We start from the raw sequence: 22467 nt of genomic DNA on the forward strand, positions 1-22467 counted from the left end.
ATCCACACAACGAAGTCCTTTACTTCGATAAAAAGGGCTCTTAATATCAATAATATCTATACTCCTCCCCGAAGAGGGGAGTAGCACTGAAATCGTTATTGCCATTTCGAATTAGGGTTAGTGTGGCTGCAATTTGATAGTATTGGCCTCCGGGAGCTATCCCACAGTGCACCATTGTGACCGCTCTGGACAGCAATCTGAACTTGGATGCACTGGCCAGGTAGACAGGAAAAGCCCTGCGAACTTTTGAATTTCATTTCCTGTTTGCCCAGCATGGAGAGCTGATCATGCACAATGATCAAATGCAGTCCCAGAATCCAAAAAGGCTCCACCATGGGACCGACGGAGATTACTGAACCTGATCTCTGTATGGGGAGATGAATCTGTTCTATCAGAAACTCCGTTCCCATAGACAAAATGCAACAACATTTGAAAAATCTCAAGGCTATGACAGACAGAGGCCAACAGAAGGGACATCAACACCAGTGCTGCGTGAAACTTTAAGGAGCTGAGACAAGCTACCAAAAGCCAAAGAATGAAATGGATGCTCACGGAGGGGGTGTGATTGACGACTGTAGCAATCTCACAGTTCCGCACTCTCAAAAAACCATTTGAATTCTTGGCTGAACTCCGCAAAAGCCTGAAGGGTCAAAACATCAGTCCAGTGGCTCAGGGTATATTGTTATGCAGCCCCGCGCTCCTCTGTGAAAGGCTAAAGAAAAAACCGTTTCTCGCCTTTTTCAGTGTCACCGTATTCACTGATGCTGCGGCAGACACGGTGGCAGTGCTACAACAGCAGCACCCCTACCTTCCTTGTGGCGGCAGAACACAATTACAGTAGGACTGTATCTGTCATCAATCGTCCATGGGTGCCCTAAGCTGGCCAGGGTGAGTCGGCCAGGGGCACCCCTGGCAAAATGGGAATGACGCCAATCATTCTCTCTTTAAGTTTGGTCTAAATGGAGATTTCAGTCCTGCCTGGAATATCTGACAGCTGGAAGCTTCTGCCCCAGGCTGCTCTCCTCAGTCACAGCACTGTGTGGTCGTGCCAACCCAGCCACCCCTGCACCAGGGTCCACATCAAAAATACTTAGATCCTCTACATTGCTTGCAAATAAAAAATTAAAAGCTGCGTTTAGAAACCTGTCCCCAACAAACACATCCTGGGACATTTTGTATTTACCAGTGTCAACCAAAGGCCCACCACAGAATGGAGAAATTCAGTCCTGCCTGTGCTATCTGTCCTAGTGCTTGTCACAGATCCCATTTTCAGCTATAGGCTAGTAAGAGCAGAATGGTGGAGTTCCACCTCTACTTGCTGTAAGCCAACCGCCCTCCCTTCCCCTGCTTGCAGACGCAATAAAGTCAGTGTTTTCTTATTCATGTCATCCTTATTACTTCTCCACAAATGGGGAATACTGCGACAGAGTAGCCCAGCAGGGGTGAGGAGAGGGAAGCAACAGGTGGTTTGTGCGGGCAAGCCCCTAGAATGGCATACAACATCATTTCTGCGGGATGTTGAGCTCTGACCTGGAGCGGCTGTTGCCTCTCTGTTCTTTATGGGGCTTGCCTGAATTCAAGGAAGGACCGACTCCATTAGACAAAACTTAAAAGAAGAGAATGAACCTGGTGAGTCATTACCATTTTTTGTCTAGGACCCCCGACTGACCTACCGAGGCTGACCAAGGAGCAACCATGACAGCACAACGGTACAGTATGACGTAACCGTCTTTTGTCAATTTGCCAAAGCGCAACACATGGGCAGTAGAGCTGGTACGTCTTTGCTAATTTTCAAAGGAAGGGATCTGTACCGCTCTTTAGGAGGCATCATAGACCACAGGTAACAGAAAAAGGCTGAACAGGCTCCATGGTGCTGGTTATGCGCTGCCGGGCAATTCAGGAAAATGAATGTCTGCCATGCTTTCACGAGGAGACTGACTGACGACAATTACTCATAAACCCGCAACAAATTTTTGGCCCTATTAAGACATGGATCTCAAACCCAGAATTCCATGGGCAAGGGGAGACTGCAAGGATGGGAATAGCTACCCACAGTGCCAACGCTCCGGAAGACGCTAGTCCTCGTACATGGATGCACGCGCCGAATTAAATGTGCTTATGTGGCCGCATGCCCTCGACTTATATAGTCTGTTTCCAAAAATCGGTTTTCTTAAAAATCAGAATAATCCGCGTAGCGTAAGACATACCCTTAATCATGAAAGTGCAACTTACAAATGTAGATTTTTTGGTTAAATAAGTGCATTCAAAAACAAAACAATGTAAAACTTTAGAGCCCACAAGTCCATTCAGTCATACTTCTTGCTCAGCCAATTACTAAAACAAACAAGTTTGTTTACATTTGCAGGAGATACTGCTGCCTGCTTCTTGTTTACAATGTCACCTGAAACTGCATCCATGCTGATGACGAGCTCTGCTCAATAACAATCCAAAACAGTGTGACACGACACATATTCATTTTCATCATCTGACTCAGATGCCACCAGTAGAAGGTTGATTTTCTGTTTTGGTGGTTCGGGTTTTGTAGTTTTCTCTTTTAAGACTTCTGAAAGCATTCTCCACACCTCATTCCTCTTAGGTTTTGGAAGGCACTTTAGATTCTTAAAACCTTGGGTCAAGTGCTGTAGCTATCTTTAGAAATCTCACATTGGTACATTCTTTGTGTTCTGTCAAATCTTCAGTGAAAGTGTTCTAAAAACTAACATGTGCTGGGTCCTTATCTGAGAATCATAGACTATCAAGGTTGGAAGGGACCTCAGGAGGTCATCTAGTCCAACCCCCTGCTCAAAGCAGGACAAATCCCCTGAAATATATGGCAGAATCCGGGTAAAACAGAGGAGAAGACATACTATTCTCCTCCAAAGAGTTGAGCCACAATTTTAATTAACGTATTATTTTTTTAACAAGCATCATCAGCCTGGAAGCATGTCCTCTGGAATGGTGGTCAAAGCATGAAGTGGCAAACGAATGTTTAGTAAACACCTTGAAATGCCAGCTACCAAAGTGCCATGTGAACACCTGTTCTCACTTTTTGGTGACATTGTAAATAAGAAACAGGCAGTGTTATCTCCTGTAAATGCAAACAAAATTGTTTGTCTTAGCGACTGGCTGAACATGAAGTAGGACAGAGTGGATTTGTAGGCTCTACAGTTTTACACTGTTTAGTTTTTGGTGCAGTTATGTAACAACAGCAACAAAAAATCTACATTTGTAAGTTGCACTTTCAGGACAAAGGGATTGCACTACAGTACAAGATGAATTGAAAATTATTATTTCTTTTGTTCATCATTTTTACAGTGCAAATATTTGTAATAAAATCAAATAAAGTGAGCACTGCACACTTTGTGTTCTGTGTCATAACTGAAATCAATATATTTTCAAAATGTAGAAAAGCAATCAAAAATATTTAGTATATTTCAATGGGTAGTCTATTGTTTAACAGTATGATTAAAACTGCAATAAATTTTTTTAATCACAATTAATTTTTTGAGTTAATCGCATGAGTTAACTGAGATTGATCAATAGCCCTGATCATTTTTGAAGAAGCACTAACATCTTAAAGTCTAGTCCGGTTGAAAAAGGTGTGAAAAGTAGTTTGAGATTTGAGTTACCAGGCTCAACTATGAGAGGCAGACATACAGAGGTATAGGGGAGTGCGAGGAAGATAAGATGAAGAGCAAAAACTTAATACCTATCAAAATAAGAGTTAATGAGAACAAAGTCAAGAGAAAGGACAGAGATATAAAGGAAAGACCAAATTTCAAAAAGACAGCTCTTAACACACAAGCCATCTGAAAGAGATAAATGCCTGTTTGGTGCGTGGAGTTTCAGAAAAAGGAAAACAATCAGAATAGTGCAAAGAGGAGGGATTAGCAGGAAATTAGAGCAAGACATATAGACTTGGGTAGGGGAGGTTTCAGACAGCCAACTGTTACAGAAGATTAATTAAGCGCTTGAATAATTTACTAAATATCTACAAGCCGGGGGGAGGGGGAAGTTTACTCAACACCCCTACCAGGGATGTGCTCTCCTGGAAGGACTTTTCCTGGACAGGGATTCGAAACCCCACTGGTGTCCACACTCCCTGGTTCCTCACGCTTATTTATTGTCATTTGGGGGGTAGAACTGGGGCAAAAGAAGTTTCCTAGAGTCTAAGGCCAGAAGGGACCATTCGACCATCAAGTCCAAACTCCCGCCTATCACCAGCCATTAGTCTAAGGAAGGTCTCTCTACTCTTTCTCCCAACCTCCTCCCCCCGCGGAGAGGCCGGGCTATCGTAGCAGCCGCAGCAGGAAACTCACAGTCGTGTCCGCTCAGATCCGTCGCCGGTGCCCTGTGAAAGCAGCCGCCTGGCGGAGCCCGCCCGGCGAGCCGCGAACGCCAGCAGTGGCACCGCGCTCCCCGCAGACTCGGGGCCCAAGTTAACGATAAGCGGGATTCAGTCGATCACAGCCTCACGGGAGAAGGTAGCTACCTCCGCCGCCGGGAATCTGTTCAGCCACCGTCGTTGAGTTGGGGCGAGCAGCACTGGGGGTCCCTCGCCACTTTCACTCCAGCGGCTGCATCACTTGCTTGGCTACTGCTTCCTCACGCGTCCGCGCCAGCCCGGGAGGCTCTTTAACTGCCACGCCCTCTTTCCTCGTGGCTGCCCAATCGCCGCGCGTCGATTCTCAGGCCCGGCCAATCGCGGCTCGCCTTTGCTCTCGAATGGTCCAATCAACACTGTCTCGCTTCACAAATTCGAACGGGCTCCTCCTCCCACCTCTCCGGTTGTTAAGAAGACAGGCTCTATTCAAACTAACACGGCGGATGGGGCGGGGCTTGAGGGTGACAGAGGGAGGTCAGGCAAGGACGGGCAGCCGCGCGTGCGTGGCGAGACTTTTCTGTTGGGGCGGGAATGTTTGAACCCAGGGCGCGGGTGTCTGTTTCCGGGTTAGAGGTCACGCGCTGAGTTCCTCGGTCGCCATGGCGAGCGGCGCAGCCAATTTAAACGCGGTGAGAGAGACGATGGACGGTGAGTCCCAGGAGGCGCCGCTAATGGGTTTCGTTGCGGTTGGCTCGGGTGTCCGACCGGTGTAGCTGCCCGGGGGGAGGTGATCTCGATGGGTGGCTGCGGCGCTCCCGGGCCGCAGGTTATCTCCGCACGGCCCCCCCGCCTCCCTCCACAGTGCCCGTGTGTTCTGCCCGGGCCCCGTAGCGTGACCGTTCAGCTGCCTCCCCTGCAGCGTCGCGCATGTTGGCCGGGCATCTGTTAGCGCGACCTATCGCCGCGGCGCGCGAGGGGACGTTGTATGAGCCCGCGATTGAGGCCCCGCCGCGCGGGCGCGATGCGGCCCTTAAGGACCGCTACGAGCCGGCGGGAGGGTGAATTGAGCCGGGCCAGGAGCCACGCACGGCCCCCCTGATCTCTGCTCTCTGTGGCCCGCTGCTGAGAAAAGAACGAAACCACATTCCCGTTGCACTAATTGAATCTATTTCCCCATGTTAAGTATCCTCACACTTTCTATGGGTCATCTCCCTTATCACTTCAAAAGTTTTTTTTCTCCTGCTGATGATAGCTCATCTCAATTGGTTGACCTCTTACAGTTGGCATGGCTACTTCCAACTTTTCATGTTCTCTGTATGTATAAATATCTTCTTTCTGTGTGTTCCATTCTGTGCATTCGATGAAGTGGGCTGTAGCCCACGAAAGCTTATGCTCAAATAAATTTGTTAGTCCCTAAGGTGCCACAAGTACTCCTGTTCTTTAAACTGTAAGTAGTTGTCAGTTATTGGTGGCTGCTGATTGCTCCCCTTCAGGAGCAGTTTGGTTGTGAGAATTGGCAAGAAAAATGACATTTTCTAGCTCCACTATTTCCATTTTGTGTGTTCAGTTATATCTGCTTGCTGTTGACAATAATACATTTTTCTACGCTACCCTGCAGAGCCAGCACAAGAGAGAGTGAATTGGATTCTGTTCCTTTTTTACCCAGCAGGATTATTTTCAAACTCAGTTTTCCAGGATTTTATGTGCAACATCCTTATTTTCAATCAGGCCCGAATTATACACGTTTAAGTCTATACAAATGCAATTACTAGCTTTGTGTATTTTGGTGATAATTCACAAAGGGAACAGAATGTGATTCAACTTTCTATGCCTAGGCTGTAGTTTTAGGAATGACAGAAAATATATTCTTCTAGATCTAGTTAAGTAATCAAGTAATTGAGTACAATAAATGTGGGCATTGAAGATGCCCCCCCTTTTTTTTGCAGTCACTTTTCAAAGTAGAACTAGAACTTAATGTTGCACTGACGCTAACACTTCTAATAAAAAAATTATTTTTTTTTTCCCTGTCAGTAGTAAGATACAGGAAAATAACTAAAGATGATTTCTTTCATGTACAATGTTCCTGTTTGCAGTGACTGCAAATGAAACACCAAAATTCTTTTCCTTAACTACAGATCTATAATTTTTTTTTTTTTGTGGGGAGGGGGGTGAACAAATGTTGACATGAAAAGGGAAAACTGTTATATATCCTTTAATTCAAGCTTTTTCATTACTATTACAATAAGAACATTTGTTTGGCCATGTCACAGCGTGCACAGGCTCGATGCTCTGGAACCACTAAAAATGAAGTTCAGACAATACCCCTCAAGGCACATGTTAGGATACAGATATTCAAGCCTGTCTGCAAAGGCCTATACTTTAAGAATTTAGGTGTATTTTTATTACTTAGCTAGTTATAGAGGTATAAAAGAAAGAATTAAAATTACTGTTTGCTGGTTTAAGGGCCTTTTTTACTATAACAGTTGGAGGCCGTGTTCTTAGGCTAAGCCTTTGGCTAAGCAGCAGAGGCAGCTATAACGTGGGAAGCAAAGGTTTACATCCTTACGTTTCAAACTAGTTACACTGAAATAAGGCAATCTGGGGCTGTTAAAAGGGTGATCCGATTTATCAGCTCCAGATAAAGAGAAGAGCCTAGAAGATGTAATAGGAAACTTAGTTTAATAGCATCCTGTCTGGAAAGAACTCACTTATCAATAGCTGGGATGTGAAATCTTCATTTCTGTATTGTTCTGTCACTGTAGTCTCCACTTCCCTATTGTTTGTCTGTATAATCTCTGTCTGGTTCCGTAACTGTTTGTCTGCTGTATAATTTATTTTGTTGGGTGTAAACCAGTTAAGGTGGTGGAGTATAATTGGTTAAATAATTGTTACAATGTGTTAGGATTGGTCAGTTAAATTTTAGTAAAATGATTGGTTAAGGTATAGCTAAGCAGAACTCAAGTTTTGCTATATAGTCTGCAGTCAATCAGGAAGTAAGGGGGGGATGGGCAGGAGTGGCGCCAGGGTTTTTGGTGCCCTAGGCGGTGGTCCTTCTGCGCTCCCGGTTGGTGGCAATTTGGCGGCGGGGGGGTCCTTCCGTGCTCCCGATCTTTGGGGCAATTCAGCGGCAGGTTCTGGAGCGAGTGAAGGACCCACTGCAGAATTGCCGTCGAAGATCCAGAGCGCGGAAGGACCCTGTCATAGTATTATTCCTTGATTTGAACATTAGAGTTCAAATATAAGGTACTAGCTTGAATTCCTCTAAGCTTAATCTCCAGCTTAGATCTGATAGGCTGCCACCAGGTCAGGAATTGATAGGGCCTGACCCCCCTTTCCTCTCTCTGGTGTCCCCAACCCTCCCCTGGGGGGACCTCCAGATAACCTGTTTCTCTGCTTCCCAAGAGATAAGCGTTCTTTCCTCTCAGGACAATTGAGATGCAAAATACCAACAGCTTGGCTTTGCCTTTCCCCGTTCCTGCCTTACCGTGAGGGAGACAGATACCTGATACAGAGGTTTCAATTTCTCTGCCTTACTAGAAAAAGAAACTTCCACAAGTTTTGAAAAAAAAAAACTTTATATGGAAAAAGAGACAATACAGACTAATGACTTGCATAAACATTTATACAGGCTCCTACTTAAGAAAATCTGAATAACCCAGTCTGATTTAAAAAATAGCCAATTTAAATAGACCAGCAATCACACACAGTAAGTACAAAGCAAAGCATATCATAGCCGATTTTACTTTGTTCCCGGTTTGTACTCACTGCCCCTTAGTAGAATGAGAAGAAGATTGGAATCAGTAAGGTAGCTTGTTCCTCACAGCCGAGGAACAACAAAGACCCAGCAATCCACATCTGTAAATACAACCCAAAGCTCCTCACAGCCGAATTGCTTTGGGTTCCTTTGTACTCACAGACTTTTGGTATAATATTTGAGATAAGAAGGAGTTAGGAGGAAACCTTGTTTACTCACAGCCGAGAAAACAAAAAAGACCCCGAGTATACAAATTCCCGCCCCTGACTTTAAACAATCCAGTTCTCTGATTGGTCTTCTGGTCAAGTGTTTGGTTACCCTTTCCAGGTAAAAGAAACTTAACCCCTACCTTACCTATCTACTTATGACAGACCCCCCCGCCGCCGAATTGCCGCCGAGGGCCGCAAAATGCCACCCTCCCAAACCCTAGTGCGGTCGCCTAAATGGAAGCTCTGGCCCTGAGGATGGGAACAGGGAATGAGGGTGGGGGAAATGGAATCATGTTTTGCTAAGGGGGGGAATGGGAACAGGGACACAGGTAAGGATCTGTGGTATCAGAGCTGGGAAAGGGGACACTGAGGAAGGAAACTGAAATCATGCTTGCTGAAAGTTCACCCCAATAAACATCAGATTGTTTGCACGTTCGGACTTTGGGTGTTGTTGCTCTCTGTTCATGCAAAAAGAATCAGGGAAGTAAGAGGGTAAAAGAATAAGCCCCCTAACAGCACCCTCTAAGTAGGGCAAGCTTCCTTTGCTTCAGCGCTTCCTTGGGTCTGATCTCTTGAGCGTTCAGCACCTCTGCTCACAGCATGAGCTGCTTACAGAGAGTCCACAGGATAGGACACCTGGGGAAACCTTCCATCCCCCCTCCCAATGGGGCCAGGCACCCATCTTTGCAGTTATAAGTTACTCATCCAGTGAGGTAAAACGGAAGGGTTTATTAGTTGACAGGAACACAGTGTTGAACAGATCTTGTTAGTACAGAACCCAGTGATGTCCATCTTGGGGAATCCAGAGGCCCTGGGCTCTTCTCCCTCTCCCCTCCAACTCCCAAAAGGAGACTAACTTGCTTCCAGCAGCCCACCCTCAGTCATGCCCACTTGCCCCTCCTCCATCCTTTGTCTCTTTCCCAGGTCTCCACCTCTTGCTTTGTTCTCTTACATGTCTCACTGGCTCTTGCGGAGGATGGGTCCTGGCTATCAGTTGCCATGATACAGTGTCAGTTATTGTCTGGGCCAGGCAGCCAGACGGCAGTCACACCTGCCCTCTAGGGGTCTCTGCAATGATCACACACCCTTGTACCATCACCTAGATACTTGAGTAACACATAGGAGAAATTGAGGCACATGCACAGTATTCTGACAAAACATTAAGACAATTCCCACTTCGTCTCAGAGGACTATAATTCTTTTTGCATTCCCATTTATGAATGGACAACAGACTGTCAAACTTTAATGGTCACAGTTGGCATTATTTTGTCCTCTTTAGTCTTCACGTTATAAAGAATTAAGTGTGGTTAAATTTAACTAGCTTTGTGTTGAATGCACATGACTTTTAAAATTAGTAAAATATTCTTAATTTATTAAAAGAAAAATTGAAAGTGACTAAATGCATAATTAAGGCTCTACAAACATCCTTAACTCTGCTACTATATGTATAGCCCTGCATAGATACAAATTTATACCCACAGATGCGGATATATATCAGTATCCACAGAACCACAGGGCTCTCCTGGGAACCACAGCAACGAAAAGAGCAGAACGTGGGAGCGCAGTTCCCAGGAGCCAGCACCCCGCACCAGCAGCTCCTCCGACACAGCTGTACTGCCTCCAGCCCCGCCCACCGGCAGCTGTCCCTCATTGTGCTCTTGTGGTTAACTGGCTTGCACACCCCCAGACAGGAGATGCTAACAGCTGTGTGGAAGGGACGGAGGCAAGGCTGGGGGTGATACAGCTGCGCTAGTGGAGCTGCCGGTGTGGGGTGCTAGCTCCTGGGAGTGGCGGCCAAATGTTCTGCTTCTTTTGCCGCTATGGTTCCCGGGAGAACCATGCAGTTCTCTGGAGACAGAGAGAGGTTTTTGGGCAAGAACAATCATTCCATAGTCAGAATAAAGTAAAATTAGAGCAACTATTAATGACAGATTAGGGAAAAAAATAGTTATAAAAGTTGCAGATATGTGAAAAAATTATGGTAGAACCTCAGAGTTACGAACACCAGAGTTACAAACTGACCGGTCAACTACACACCTCATTTGGAACTGGAAGTGAGCAATCTGGCAGGATCAGAGATGATGAAAAAGAAAAAAAACAAAAACAAATACAGGTCTGTGTTAAATGTAAATTACTAAAAGAAAATGGGGTGGGCCTGAAAAAATTGACAAGGTAAGGAAACTGTTTCTGTGCTTGTTTCGTTTAAATTAAGATGGCTAAAAGCATTTTTATTCTGCATAGTAAAGTTTTAAAGCTCTATGATGTCAGTGTTCAGATGTAAACTTTTGATTGAACAAAACATGGTTTTTCTGAGTTACAAACGCTTCAGAGTTACGAACAGCCTTGATTCCCAAGGTGTTCGTAACTCTGAGATATTTGATCAATTATTTGTAGTCAGATAAATGTACAAGGGATACTCCTGGGGGAATTTTGCGTCACTGTGCTTGCGCAGAATTCATGACCGCACAGATTTCTTTGCTTCCCTGCAGAAGAATGACTTATGACAGGGAAGCTGCAAGAGTGGTCACGTGCCCCTCTCTGTAGCACAGGCAGGTTGGTTCGGGCACCCGGAGCAGCTGGTTGGGATGTAAATAACCGCTGGCCAGTGGGTGGGAGGACAGTCGTGCGTGAGAGAGAGAGACAGAGACACTATTGCAGTGTGCTTGGCATGGAGGGGCAAGGCTTTAGGTTTCTGAGGAGTAGGCATGGGGCAGGCTCGGTCCCGTTAGGGTATGGCTACACTTGCAACTTCAAAGCATAGCAGCCTGCCTCCTTAGTGAATTGTTCCCATTGTCTTTGTGAATTCCCCTACGGGTGTAAAACAAGTGTAAAAGTTTTAAGGCTCTTTTATGTTGCTAGAGTGGTGTAAAGGACAGTATGGCTTTATAAAAGCTTATGCTGCTTTAGTGATTAGAACTGATCTAAATTTTTGGACTGACAAAATTTCCTATCAAAATCTGCTCCATGAACTATTTGCTACTGACCTTTCTGGAGATGGTTAGTAGCCAATATAAATTGATTGATTTTTTTTTCCCCAGCCCTCGCATCATAGGCAACTGAAAAGCAAGTAACACCAAGCGTATGGCTCCATATATTTGTTGATTAATAACTAGAAATAAAGGGTCAAACCTACCTACGTTACTATTAGGCAAGAGGGTTTGGGGATTTCCTCCAGTGCTCTCCACTCCCATTCTTCATCCTTTGTACTGTAGTTTAAACAAATTATAGAAATTACTGAGATCAGAGTGATTATATTGTGTTATTTTGACAAATAACATATGCAGAATTTTGCAAAATGTTGAAATATTTTATGCAGAATTTTTAATTTTTTGCGCATAATTCCCCCAGGAGTAGAGAGATTTGTGTGTTACTTCTTCAGTTCAGAGAGACCAAGGATGGACTTATGATTAGGGTGCTAGAGTTGGATTTTGGAAACCAGACTTCTTGTGCTAGCCTTGGAAGAGTCGTTTAGGGTAAAATATTGAAAGTCCATAAGTCCCATTTTCTAAAGTGAGTTAAGACACTCAGGAGCCTACATCCATTTGTCTTCCAATGGGAGGTGTTTAGTACCTAAATAGTGGCATTTTCAAAAATGCATAAGCATCTAATCTCCAAGTGATTTCAATCATGAACACTAGATTTTTGACGTTCCTGAATCACTTAACTACTTTTGAAAAATCTACCCTTAGTCTCTCTCTGCCTCAGTTCCCGTGTTTGAAAATGAGGTGAATAGTACTTTCTTATCTCTTAGGGCTGTTGAGGATAAATACATTAAGATTGTGAGATGCATGGGTACTAGTAATAGGGGCCATATGAGTATCAGAGAGAGAGTCTACCCTGTGGCACATTATAATAGCTAAAGAAACAAGGAAAACAAATCGTTAGACTTTATAAGAGACTAAGTGAGATTTGAAATTCTAAATTATACTGTATGTTGTTTAACTCATTTCATCAAAAGTAAAAGTTGTGTTTGTAACTGAATAACCCGGGGTCAGCAGCCTCTGGCACGCGGCTCACCAGGGTAAGCACCCTGGTGGGCCGGGCCAGTTTGTTTACCTGCCATATCGGCAGGTTCGGCTGATCGCAGCTCCCACTGGCCACGGTTCGCTGTCCCAGGCCAATGGGGGCAGCAGGAAGCACCGAGGGACGTACTGGCCGCGGCTTCCCGCCACCCCCATTGGTCTGGGACGGCGAACTGCGGCCAGTGGGAGCCATGGTCAGCTGAATCTCCCGACGCGGCAGGTAAACAAACTGGTCTGGCCCACCAGGGTACTTACCCTGGCGAGCCGCATACCAGAAGTTGCCGACCCCTGAACTAACCTTAGGCTGGAATGTAAGATATCTTTCCATAAAACACCATTATCAAGTACTAATAAAAGAGATTCTGCAGAGAATAGGAGCTGAAATTAGTCACTGAAAAGTTGTGCAATTCTCTGTCTCAAGTTATCAAACACTACTTTTCCATGGAGGTGGGGGGGGAATCAGAACAAAGTAATCAGAAATTTGTATGCCCAGGAAATATATACTAAAAACTCATTAAGAAAGTTAAATGTAGTGTTCTGACCTCAAAATGTACTGTGTTTATATAATTGCAGTATTTTCAAGGTCATTATGAGAGAATTACAGCCACCTTTAGTTAAGCAGGGAGAACATATCAATAGAACTCACATTTCAAAAGTACTGGACACTTGGCAGCTCCCACTGACTTTGTTGGGTTCTTCTGGGTTCTTAGCACTTCTGAAATTTAGGCCACTTACCTACGTGCCTAGTTATGGACATAGATTCCTAACTTTAGGCACTCATTTTTGAACATCTTGGCCTGGCCTATATGTGTGGGTGATCTTATTTTTTTTAAAGTTTTAATTCAGTATACCATGAATTGATATTGCAGTAAAACATTTTTAGTATTTGTGAACTATATATCTTGTCAGTATTAGCACATTAGGTATCCAAACAGCCATGTGCCCTAGTGTAATGGTGGAAGGAATGAAGTAGCATTTCTATTTCAAATTTTGGAAAGCTTTGTTTATTTGCGATTATAGAAACATTGTAAGTAATATTTCTTAATATAAATCACTGTTGTCAGGGAATCTTGCTGAAGACTGAACCTTGTACTGCTCTAGAATAGTGAAAGCTTTTCATAAGATTAAAAAGGGAGTAGTATCTAGTCAGAGGATGCCATTTCATCACAGACATGCTTGGATGAAGATGCTTGTAGTAGAATGGGGAGTTCAGTGATTGTTAGTAGATGGGAAGAATGTAAGGCAAAAGGGTAATGATGCTGGGAAAACCTAGCCAGTAAAAATCTAGAAGTAGTATCTTGAGTCACTGAATCAAGTGATGGCCATTCTTGTAACACATGGCATTGGCACTGTCAAAGGGAGAACCAAGTATAGATGTAGGAGTGAGGGCCTAGGACAGTGGTTCTCAACCCAGGGTACACGTACCCTGGGGAATGCATATAGATGTTTCCAGTTAACTCATCTAGATATTTGCCTAGTTTTACAACAGGCTACATAAAAAGACTAGCGAAGTCAGTACAGACTAAAATTTCATACAGACAATGATTTGTTTATACTGTTCTATATACCAGTATTTCCCAAACTTGGGGCGCCACTTGTGTAGGGAAAGCCCCTGGCAGGCCGGGCCTGTTTGTTTACTTTCCCCATCCGCAGGTTCGGCCGATCGCGGCTCCCACTGGCTGCGGTTCACTGCTCTAAGCCACTGGGAGCTGCTGGAAGCGGCAGCCAGCACATCCATCGGCCTGCGCTGCTTCCCGCAGCCCCCATTTGCTTGGAGCCTTCTGTGGGTGCCGCGATCAGCCGAACCTGTGGATGGGGAAGATAAACAAATCAGCCCGGCCCGCCAGGGGATTTTCCTACACAAGCAGTGTCCCAAGTTTGGGAAACACTGCTATATGCTATGCACTGAAATGTAAGTACAATATTTATATTCCAGTTGATTTATTTTATCATATGGTAAAAATGAGAAAGTAAGCAATTTTCCAGTAATAGTGTGCTGTGACACTTTCATATTTTTGTCTGATTTTGTAAGCAAGTAGGTTTTAAGTGAGGTGAAACTTGTCAATAAGCAAGACAAATCAGACTCCTGAAAGGGGTACAGTAGTCTGGAAAGGTTGAGAGCCACTAGCTTTGAACACTTTTTAAAAGCTTAAGTTAATATTTGCTTTTGAGAGCAAATAAAAGTTAATATTTATGTCTGTATTGTCAGACAAAACTTTAATATTGAGTAAAATTGATAATTAAATATGCAGTAATACAAAACAATATTATAATATTGTAATAATTAAAACTTCTCCTGTTTTCTTTCCTACCTTCCATTTAACGGGCAAAGATTTGAATTATCATTACAATTTTAGAATTTTTTTAAATCACTGTCTACAAATGAGAGCTTACTACATTCTATAGGCATGTTGACTATTTTTCCTATCACAACAGTAAACAAGTAATATCCTGGTTCAGTGAATGGGAAACACTAGGGTAGAGAATGTAAATGTGGATCTGAGTTTGGAGTCTGGGACTTCTGACTTCACATGGGAAAGGTGATTATGAATGTTATAGGTGGAGTTCAAACTCGGGAGGTGGATAGGTAGTGTTTCCATTGTCCCCATCCACAGAGGTTCAACTTTTGAAAATCCCACCCTTAAGAAATAAATTATTTTAAAGAGAAATGTCAGTAATCTCATTTAAACTTTAAAAAAAACTAATTTTAATTTTTAAAAATTGTTGCAGTTCTGCTTGAGATTTCAAGAATATTAAACACTGGTTTGGATATGGAAACTTTGTCTATTTGTGTGCGGTTGTGTGAGCAAGGTATAAATCCAGAGGCCTTATCCTCAGTAATTAAAGAGCTACGCAAGGCTACAGAAGCGCTAAAGGTAAGACAGCTTATGAAAAACATGCAGAGGGTTTTTTTTTGTTTTTGTTTTTTTTTTAATGAAAGCAAATCAGAGTTCAAATTACTGCACTTTTAGCCTTTTATAGGAAATTGTACCTTTACCTTGCATTTTAAATAAAATAAAAATAATAGTCTTAGGAAACAAATCCTGTCACCTTCATTCTGTATTGCTAATAGGATTTGATCTAAAGCATAGACTCTGCAGATAGCAAACCTTACAAATTTTTACTTGCTTTTTTTCCCTTACTTTGAATGAGTGACATGTTTTGATGGACCAATAAAATTATTAACTTTATCATCAATCACAATGGTAAAAAATGGGCAACTGGGCCTTTTTTGTTCTTTGAGTGAACAGGTACACTTTCATGATAATTTTGCAAAGCTATAAGTAATGTAGAGCCAGGGATGGATTCTCTAACAATTTGCTCATCAGATTTTCAAATTTTATCAACAGATCCACACTTAGGCTTCAATTCCCATTCACCTCTATATCAAGTATAGGCTCCTTGTTTTTTACCTTTAAGTCTCTTCATAATTGAGCCCTACACACGCTAGCTGCTTTAGTAATCTTTCTCTCTTCTTCGAATCCCAATTTAAAAAATAATGATCTCCGTTACATGTATTCGTCTACATTTATGTAGAAGGCAGTATCAGTTCTTCCCCACATTAACTTTCTTGTATGTCATAACCGCATTCCCTGCCGTTTGTCTGTAGAGCCTTTCAGGGCAAGGATAGCTCTTCTGTGTTTATCCAGCATCCAGTGGTACCGTTATATAAATATTTACTACTACTGCTGCTGTTACTATTACTACTGCTGTTAAAATGATCTGTATGACTCACTGTAGTGTTACTTATGAATTATGCCAGTGTCCCAAATTCATGCAGATAAAATGTTTATGCTACACCATTATGTATTTCATATTATATAATAAAAATATGGAAGGGACAAGAATAAGGATTCATTTACATTTCACACATTTTGTGTTTGTTTGTTTTGGTTTACAGTTTAACAAGTAGGTGCGACCGCATGACTATGTGTGGGTTTGTAGTAAAACATGCCCTAATCTGAACACCACCTCCATCAGTCAGTGCGAAAAGACCAGGTACAGCTCCTTGTTAGAATTATACACTTGGCTTTCCTGTGTCAGATTTTGTCAAGTAATGGCTAAATTAATAAAGGAAGAAAAATGAGAGTCAAAAATATTGTGAAAATGAAAATAATCCATGAAAGAGCCATTTAAGCAGCATATTAAGATTACATATCACATGATTTATGATCTGTAAACTATTTAAACATTGTTGACCAAATAAAAGTAGGTGCAAGAAATGACCATAAGTGTAATAGCTGATCTATATCTCCACAGTGTTTATTTTGAGTGGGTTCATTATAATGAATTGTACTTCTCTTTCTAGGCTGCTGAAAATATGACAAGTTGACTTCATGGGAGAAGATATCTCGATGAGATAAATGTCGAGCTAGCAAAGGGTTTGAAGACTGGCTGCTATTCAGAAATATAGAATGAAGTTATTGTATGTTCAAGTTTCCAAACATTTATGTAATCTTCTTTAAAAGAAAAGGATGAGATGTAAAAGTGTAAAGCTTTATAGAAAAGTGAAAAAAGGCATATTGATGGAATTATCTAATAATTATTCATTGCTTACTTTTTTCCTTTTTTTTTAATAGACTGTAGTACTTTGGAAATAGCATGATGATTATATGTATTCCTTATAAACCTGAGCTTCGTTTTATGACCAGTCTGTCAAATATTGCACGTTCACTGAATCTACCTAAAAGTTTAGTGAAACTTAATCCCTCTGATATTGTAGATATTGTTGAGAGTTTTATTATAAACTCTTAATTTTGGACAGTTTATGCATAATAGATTGATTAGTTTATTTTCTTCTGGTATGAAACTTGGCATTCAACTTCAGATGCAATCTTTTATGAACAAGCCATCATTTAAATCCGTTCTAGGTTTTGTTTTTAATCAGAGAGCAGGCAAAAATAGTGAGAGTTTGCTTGCTTCTTAAAAAACCTTAGTTTTGAAATCTTAAACTTGTTATCATTTTGATAGTTTGTTTTTTTCAGAACTAAATAATGCTTATTAAAAAAAATTTTTTTCTAACAAGCTAACCTAAGTCTGCAAGCAGTTACCGTACATCTTTTATGCATTATATGCAATATCCTATTGACTTCAGTAGTGCTTTAATTAGGTTTATATCCTGTCCATTACAGATCACAAAAATTCTAATGGAATATTTGCTATCTTTGTCCTAGTCAAAGTATAGACCAGAGATGTCAAACTGATTTGGAAAGAGCCAAATTCCATTTTTAATTATTGTAGTGAGTTTGGGTATAAGCGTATTTACTCCCCTCAATTGACAGTGGAATATCCACTGATGTCTAAAATGTTTGCGTAGAAATCAGTGGTAGAACATTCAGTAACTACATTTTTTGTTTTCATTTTAGTGTTCATTATCACTCAAAGGGAAAATATACTCACAGTTAGGAGAATTGCTATTTCTCTCCTTTTGTTTCTGTCTCTATCCTCCTTTCTTATTTCCTTCCTTCCTTCCTGTTTCTCTCTGTCTCCGCTTCAATAATTCCTGCCCCTTCCCCATTTTATCTATTGAAATAATTAGTGCTGATGAATAGTTGTCATTACTGAGTTTAAAGTAGTGATGGGCCTCATGTGGGTCGCAGGTTGCCCACCACTGGTTTAAAGTCACTCCAACACAGATTAATAGGAAGCAGAGATCACACTTCTGATTTATTGTTTCAGGTGGTCTACAGACTCAAGAAGATAACACTATATTGACTTACATTTGGAAAACTATCTTTGCAGCCTGGAGACAGAAAAACCTTTTGATTTTTTTAAAATGGAATCTTAGATTGTGTTGTAATCTGAGTAGGACATGAGGACCACAGAAATTCATCAAGCAGGCCTAATGGTTGACACCCCTATTATAGACAATATGTAAAATATGAATTCATTTTAATAGTGATTTGCAGCGTTTTATGTTTATTTTGTTACCTGGTAACGTGATCTTTTTGGTTTGCTGTTTTACATATATGAAATAAAATACTTTAGTATCAAACCTGGGAAATTTAACTCTAATGATGTATGCTAATTATCATGGTACATTAGTGGCACCATAGTGAAAGTTGACACAAAGTTCATTTTAATTAATTAGTGCTTTTTTGACTTGAATATTTGTGGGGGAGAATAATGAAAATTTTAAATGTGAACATGTTTGAATTGTTTAAAGTATTTTCAGTTCCCAAGGTAAAACTGTACTTTCAAAACACAGTTGTTCATATTTTTACAGTGTCTTGGGTTTTTTGTAATGTTTTTGGCGATGAGTGGCAAGAAGAAAGTTTAAAAATAAAATACAATGCAGAGTTGAATATGGGGGGGGGAAGGGGCACAGAAAATTAACAGTTAACTAGTTTGCGTTATTGAGTGGTGTCAGATCAGTTTGCCAACCGTATAGCAAAAATGACAAAAGATTGAAGAGCATGCTGATAATGTTGATTTGCCCATCTCTTCATGTTTTCCTGTCTAGTTTCCTAACCATAGATCCTGGGGAGGGGCCATCTTCCCTGAGGACACACCGATTTTTGTTCCATTTACAAAGAGTGGGATATAGTGGCACTACCTAGGGGCAGCCTCACTTCCTCTAGCAAAAGCTCTAGGGAGGTGCCAGCTATTGCTGAGATCCATCTGTGGCTTCATTCCTTTTGGATACTTGCATCAAAGGCCACATTTAGGGCTGTCTGGGTATGCTCTTGGTGACTATAGTTGAGTAAAGCAGATTTGTAGGGCAGTGGACCATGTGTTTTTCGGTCCGTGGTTGTGAACAGAACTTTACTCCTATATTTTCTGCTTTTTGTGAGTTTGGCATTATTGTCCCTGAGAGACCCTAAGCAGTTTTCAAAATGTTTGTTTGAAGATACTATTATACAATAAATGTTCAAAATTTCAATATGAGCAATGCATTTTTAATTTTACATCTACAAATACTTTTCTCTGTTTAAGCAGAGTTGAACAATAATATTAATTATACTTAGTATTTTACATTTCCAAAGCACTTTGTAGGCATTAAGGACCATATTTATGAGGTAGCACTCCAGTTATTCAGACTAGGATCTTCCCTATGCTGCTGGGAGTGCCCCACCACAGGGGGCTCCTAGCTCTGGCTGGGCAGGGGAGGGAGGGGACTTGTCCCTCCCCTGCACAGCTGCTCTGGGGTGGAGAGACACCAGCCCCACCTCCGAGTGCCTCCCTCTGCTGCAGGACACTCTGGGACTGGGAAGCAGCCCCAGAAGTTCCTGCAGCTAGAGGAGTTCTTGTGGAATTGTGTCAAATCTTTCCTGTGCTGCTGGGAGCACCCCAGCAAATGGGGCTCCTAGCTCTCGCTGGGCAGGGGAGGGACAGTACAGCTCTGAAGGGAGCACAGAAGTGAGGGTGACAATCCCCTGACACCCTCCCCCCAACAGGTTTGCCACCATCCCCCCACCACACCATCCCTTTTTGGGTCAGGACCCCCACGGTTACCTCACTGAAATTTCAGATTTAAACATTTTCAAATCTTATGGCTTTGAAATTGGCCATAATGGACTGACTATTTGGTAGGGCCCTATTCATAACATTGTTCCCTGTAGGTCCCTGACTCTCCCCTTGCTGAAATGCAATCAACCATTGCAGAATACACCATGTACCCCCCGTATACATTCATTCTCCTCAGTGCTCTCTGTTCGATGGACCTATACCAACTCCACTGTCAGGAAACCAGGGTAGATAAAAATCATGATTTTTTTTTAAAAGCCAAAATATCACAATTTTAATTTAAAAAATAAATAGTTTTTAATTTATACATTGTTAGTTTAGTATTTCTCACTTTAGTCTTAGCTTGCTAAAGTCAATGTTTTGTATTTGTTTCTTTAGTTTCCTAATTATTAGTAGAATTTCAGATTTTAGATAGAGATTTTTTTCTATGGAGCAATTTCACAGTTGAGGTCCTCATCTATATTGGGTCGGGGGGAGTCCATGGCCTCACTAGCATCACAGCATAAATCCAATATATTGAACTCTCACAGGTCCAGAAGAAGCGTTTCAAGGAGGCTTCTCTATCTGTGATTCTAAACTACGTTGGTGCTTTTGAAAATTCAAACGTTAACTCCCCAGATATATGTTCAAGAGTTTAGGCTCTTATTTTTGAAATGTTGGTCAATGTATGTAATAAAATTCAGAATAACCTGGTTAATATTTTAAAAGTCTAAACTTTTATTATTAGCACCAAATCAGTTTTGTTTCAAGTGAATACGATTTTATGCCCCTAGAGAAAAGCTTTTCATACAAATACAATTTTAGCCTCTGATGCCGCAAAGAGTTGTGCACATATAGAACTTGAAACAAATAGTACCGCTGATGTTAATGGGACTGTTAATGAGAGTGGAGTTAAGTGTTTGGAGGATCAGGGCCTTGCTTTTCAATATTTTCTTTTTTGCCCACAGCAATTTTGTAAAATTCTATTAAAATGCCTACCAGAATCAGCATTCAAAAATCAGAAATTATAAATTAGTTAATTGTAAATTTTAATTTACAATTGTAGGAGAATAAATTTTCAAAATAGTTTTACAACACCTCAACCTAATTAAAATGTTTTTTTTTTAATCAAAAGGTTTAAATTAAAGATTTGTATTACCTTGCTTTAAATCCTGCAGAAGACTAAACCTTGCTTTAAACTGATTGACTTTGGGAATGGAAGGAAGGGCATGTCACCAAGGAAGTATACCTGGGAACGGCGTGAGCATGTAAGGACATAATCAGGAAAGCCAAGGCAAAGAATGAGTTACAGCTGGCAAGGAATGTTAGAGACAACACGAAGGGGTTAAAAATATCAGGAAAAAAAAAAGAAAGCTCAGGGCTACTGTGGGTCCACTGCTCAGTGGGGAAGGTGAGCTGGTAATGGAGGATGATAGGAAGGCAGAGCTGTTCAATGCCTACTTTGCTTCAGTCTTCTCACAAAAAATAACATGACTGGACAACTAGCAAAGTTATCATAGACAATAAAGGGAAAGGGATGCAGATTGGCATAAGTAAAGGACATGTCAGAGATCTGATCAATCTGAATGAATTCAAGACAGCAGGATCTGATGCAATTCACCCCAGGGTCTAGAAGGAATTAGCTGAAGAAATCTTGGAGCCACTGGCAATAATATTTGCAAACTCATGGATGACAGGAGAGGCCCCGAAAGACTGGAGAAGGGCTAACATAGTGCCCATCTTTAAAAAGGACCATCAGACTTCAATAGCTGGGAAGCTACCAGGACAATGTATAAAACATTCGATTGTGAATAGCTAAAGGACAAAGGAGTAATCACTAGCAACCAGCATGGATTTACCAAGAACAAATGATGCCAAACCAGCTTGATTTCCTTCTTTGACAGGGTGATTGGTTTGGTGGATAGGGGGAGCATGGTGGACATAATATACTTGGACTTCAGCAAGGCTTTTGACACAGTCCCATGTGACATTCTTATAAGTAAGCAGGAGAAATGCAGTCTCAACAGAACCACCATTAAGTGGATACGTAATTGGTTAAACAACTGCAAAGTAACCATTAATGGAATTGTGTCAGATTGGAGGGACGTCTCAAGTTGGGTTCCACAGGGATCTGTTCTGGGTCCAGTGTTGTTTAACATCTTTATTAATCACCTGGATGTAGGAGTAGAGAGCATAATGATCAAATGGGTGGATGACACAAAACTGCGAGGGGGGGGGGCAGCGCTTTGGGAAGAGAGCTAAAATTCAGAGGAAGCTTGATAAATTGGAGAACGAGGATATAGACAGCAAATTCAACAAAGTCAAATGTAAGGTGCTACACTTAGGAAAGGAAAAAAAGGAGTTTAAGAGTCAAATAGTTGAAAGGCTGCCATAAAAAAGATGGAGAAAAGTTCTCTCCCTCCCACAGAGGATAGTACAAGAGGCAACTACAGCATAGCAGATTTAGATAAAATCTCAGGAAAACTCAAGAACAGTAGGACAATGGAACAGACTCCCTTGGGAGGTTTTCAAAAGGAGGCTGGAGAGCCATCTGTCTCGAATGATTTAGATACAACAAATCCTGCATCTTGCTAGGGGGTTAAACAGAGGACCCTCTAACTCTATGATTCTATGACCCTGTGCAGCCAGGGTTTAATCATACTAGGTTCTGTGCATCCTTAACACCCACTGAAACCAGAGGGATTTAAGCGT

The 22467-nt window shown here is 41.7% G+C and overlaps 2 protein-coding genes across 2 annotated transcripts in view; one reads left to right on the forward strand and one right to left on the reverse strand.

Annotated features, from left to right (window-relative positions):
• BORA (BORA aurora kinase A activator) overlaps positions 1-4637 on the reverse strand; it is a 45904-nt gene extending 41267 nt beyond the window's left edge. Inside the window, exon 1 of the mRNA XM_032792302.2 lies at positions 4320-4637. The gene's annotated coding sequence lies outside the window, so the exon portion shown is untranslated. The remainder of the gene's footprint in view (positions 1-4319) is intronic.
• A 278-nt stretch (positions 4638-4915) lies between these two features.
• MZT1 (mitotic spindle organizing protein 1) lies at positions 4916-19192 on the forward strand. Its single transcript, XM_032792307.2, has 3 exons — positions 4916-5032; positions 15040-15185; positions 16619-19192. The coding sequence occupies exons 1-3, from the start codon at positions 4984-4986 to the stop codon at positions 16640-16642; spliced, it is 219 nt and encodes a 72-aa protein (XP_032648198.1). The 5' UTR covers positions 4916-4983; the 3' UTR covers positions 16643-19192.
• Positions 19193-22467: the final 3275 nt, after the last annotated feature.

The sequence above is a fragment of the Chelonoidis abingdonii genome, chromosome 1, assembly GCF_003597395.2.
Source record: "Chelonoidis abingdonii isolate Lonesome George chromosome 1, CheloAbing_2.0, whole genome shotgun sequence".
NCBI lineage: Eukaryota > Metazoa > Chordata > Testudines > Testudinidae > Chelonoidis > Chelonoidis abingdonii.

Bases quoted from the DNA above. Each gene is read 5' to 3' on its own strand.
- MZT1 (XM_032792307.2), top strand. From the start codon at position 4,984: ATGGCGAGCGGCGCAGCCAATTTAAACGCGGTGAGAGAGACGATGGAC. The intron at 5,033-15,039 runs GTGAGTCCCAGG...AAATTGTTGCAG, and splicing joins GGTGAGAGAGACGATGGACG to TTCTGCTTGAGATTTCAAGA. The intron at 15,186-16,618 runs GTAAGACAGCTT...TTCTCTTTCTAG, and splicing joins AGGCTACAGAAGCGCTAAAG to GCTGCTGAAAATATGACAAG.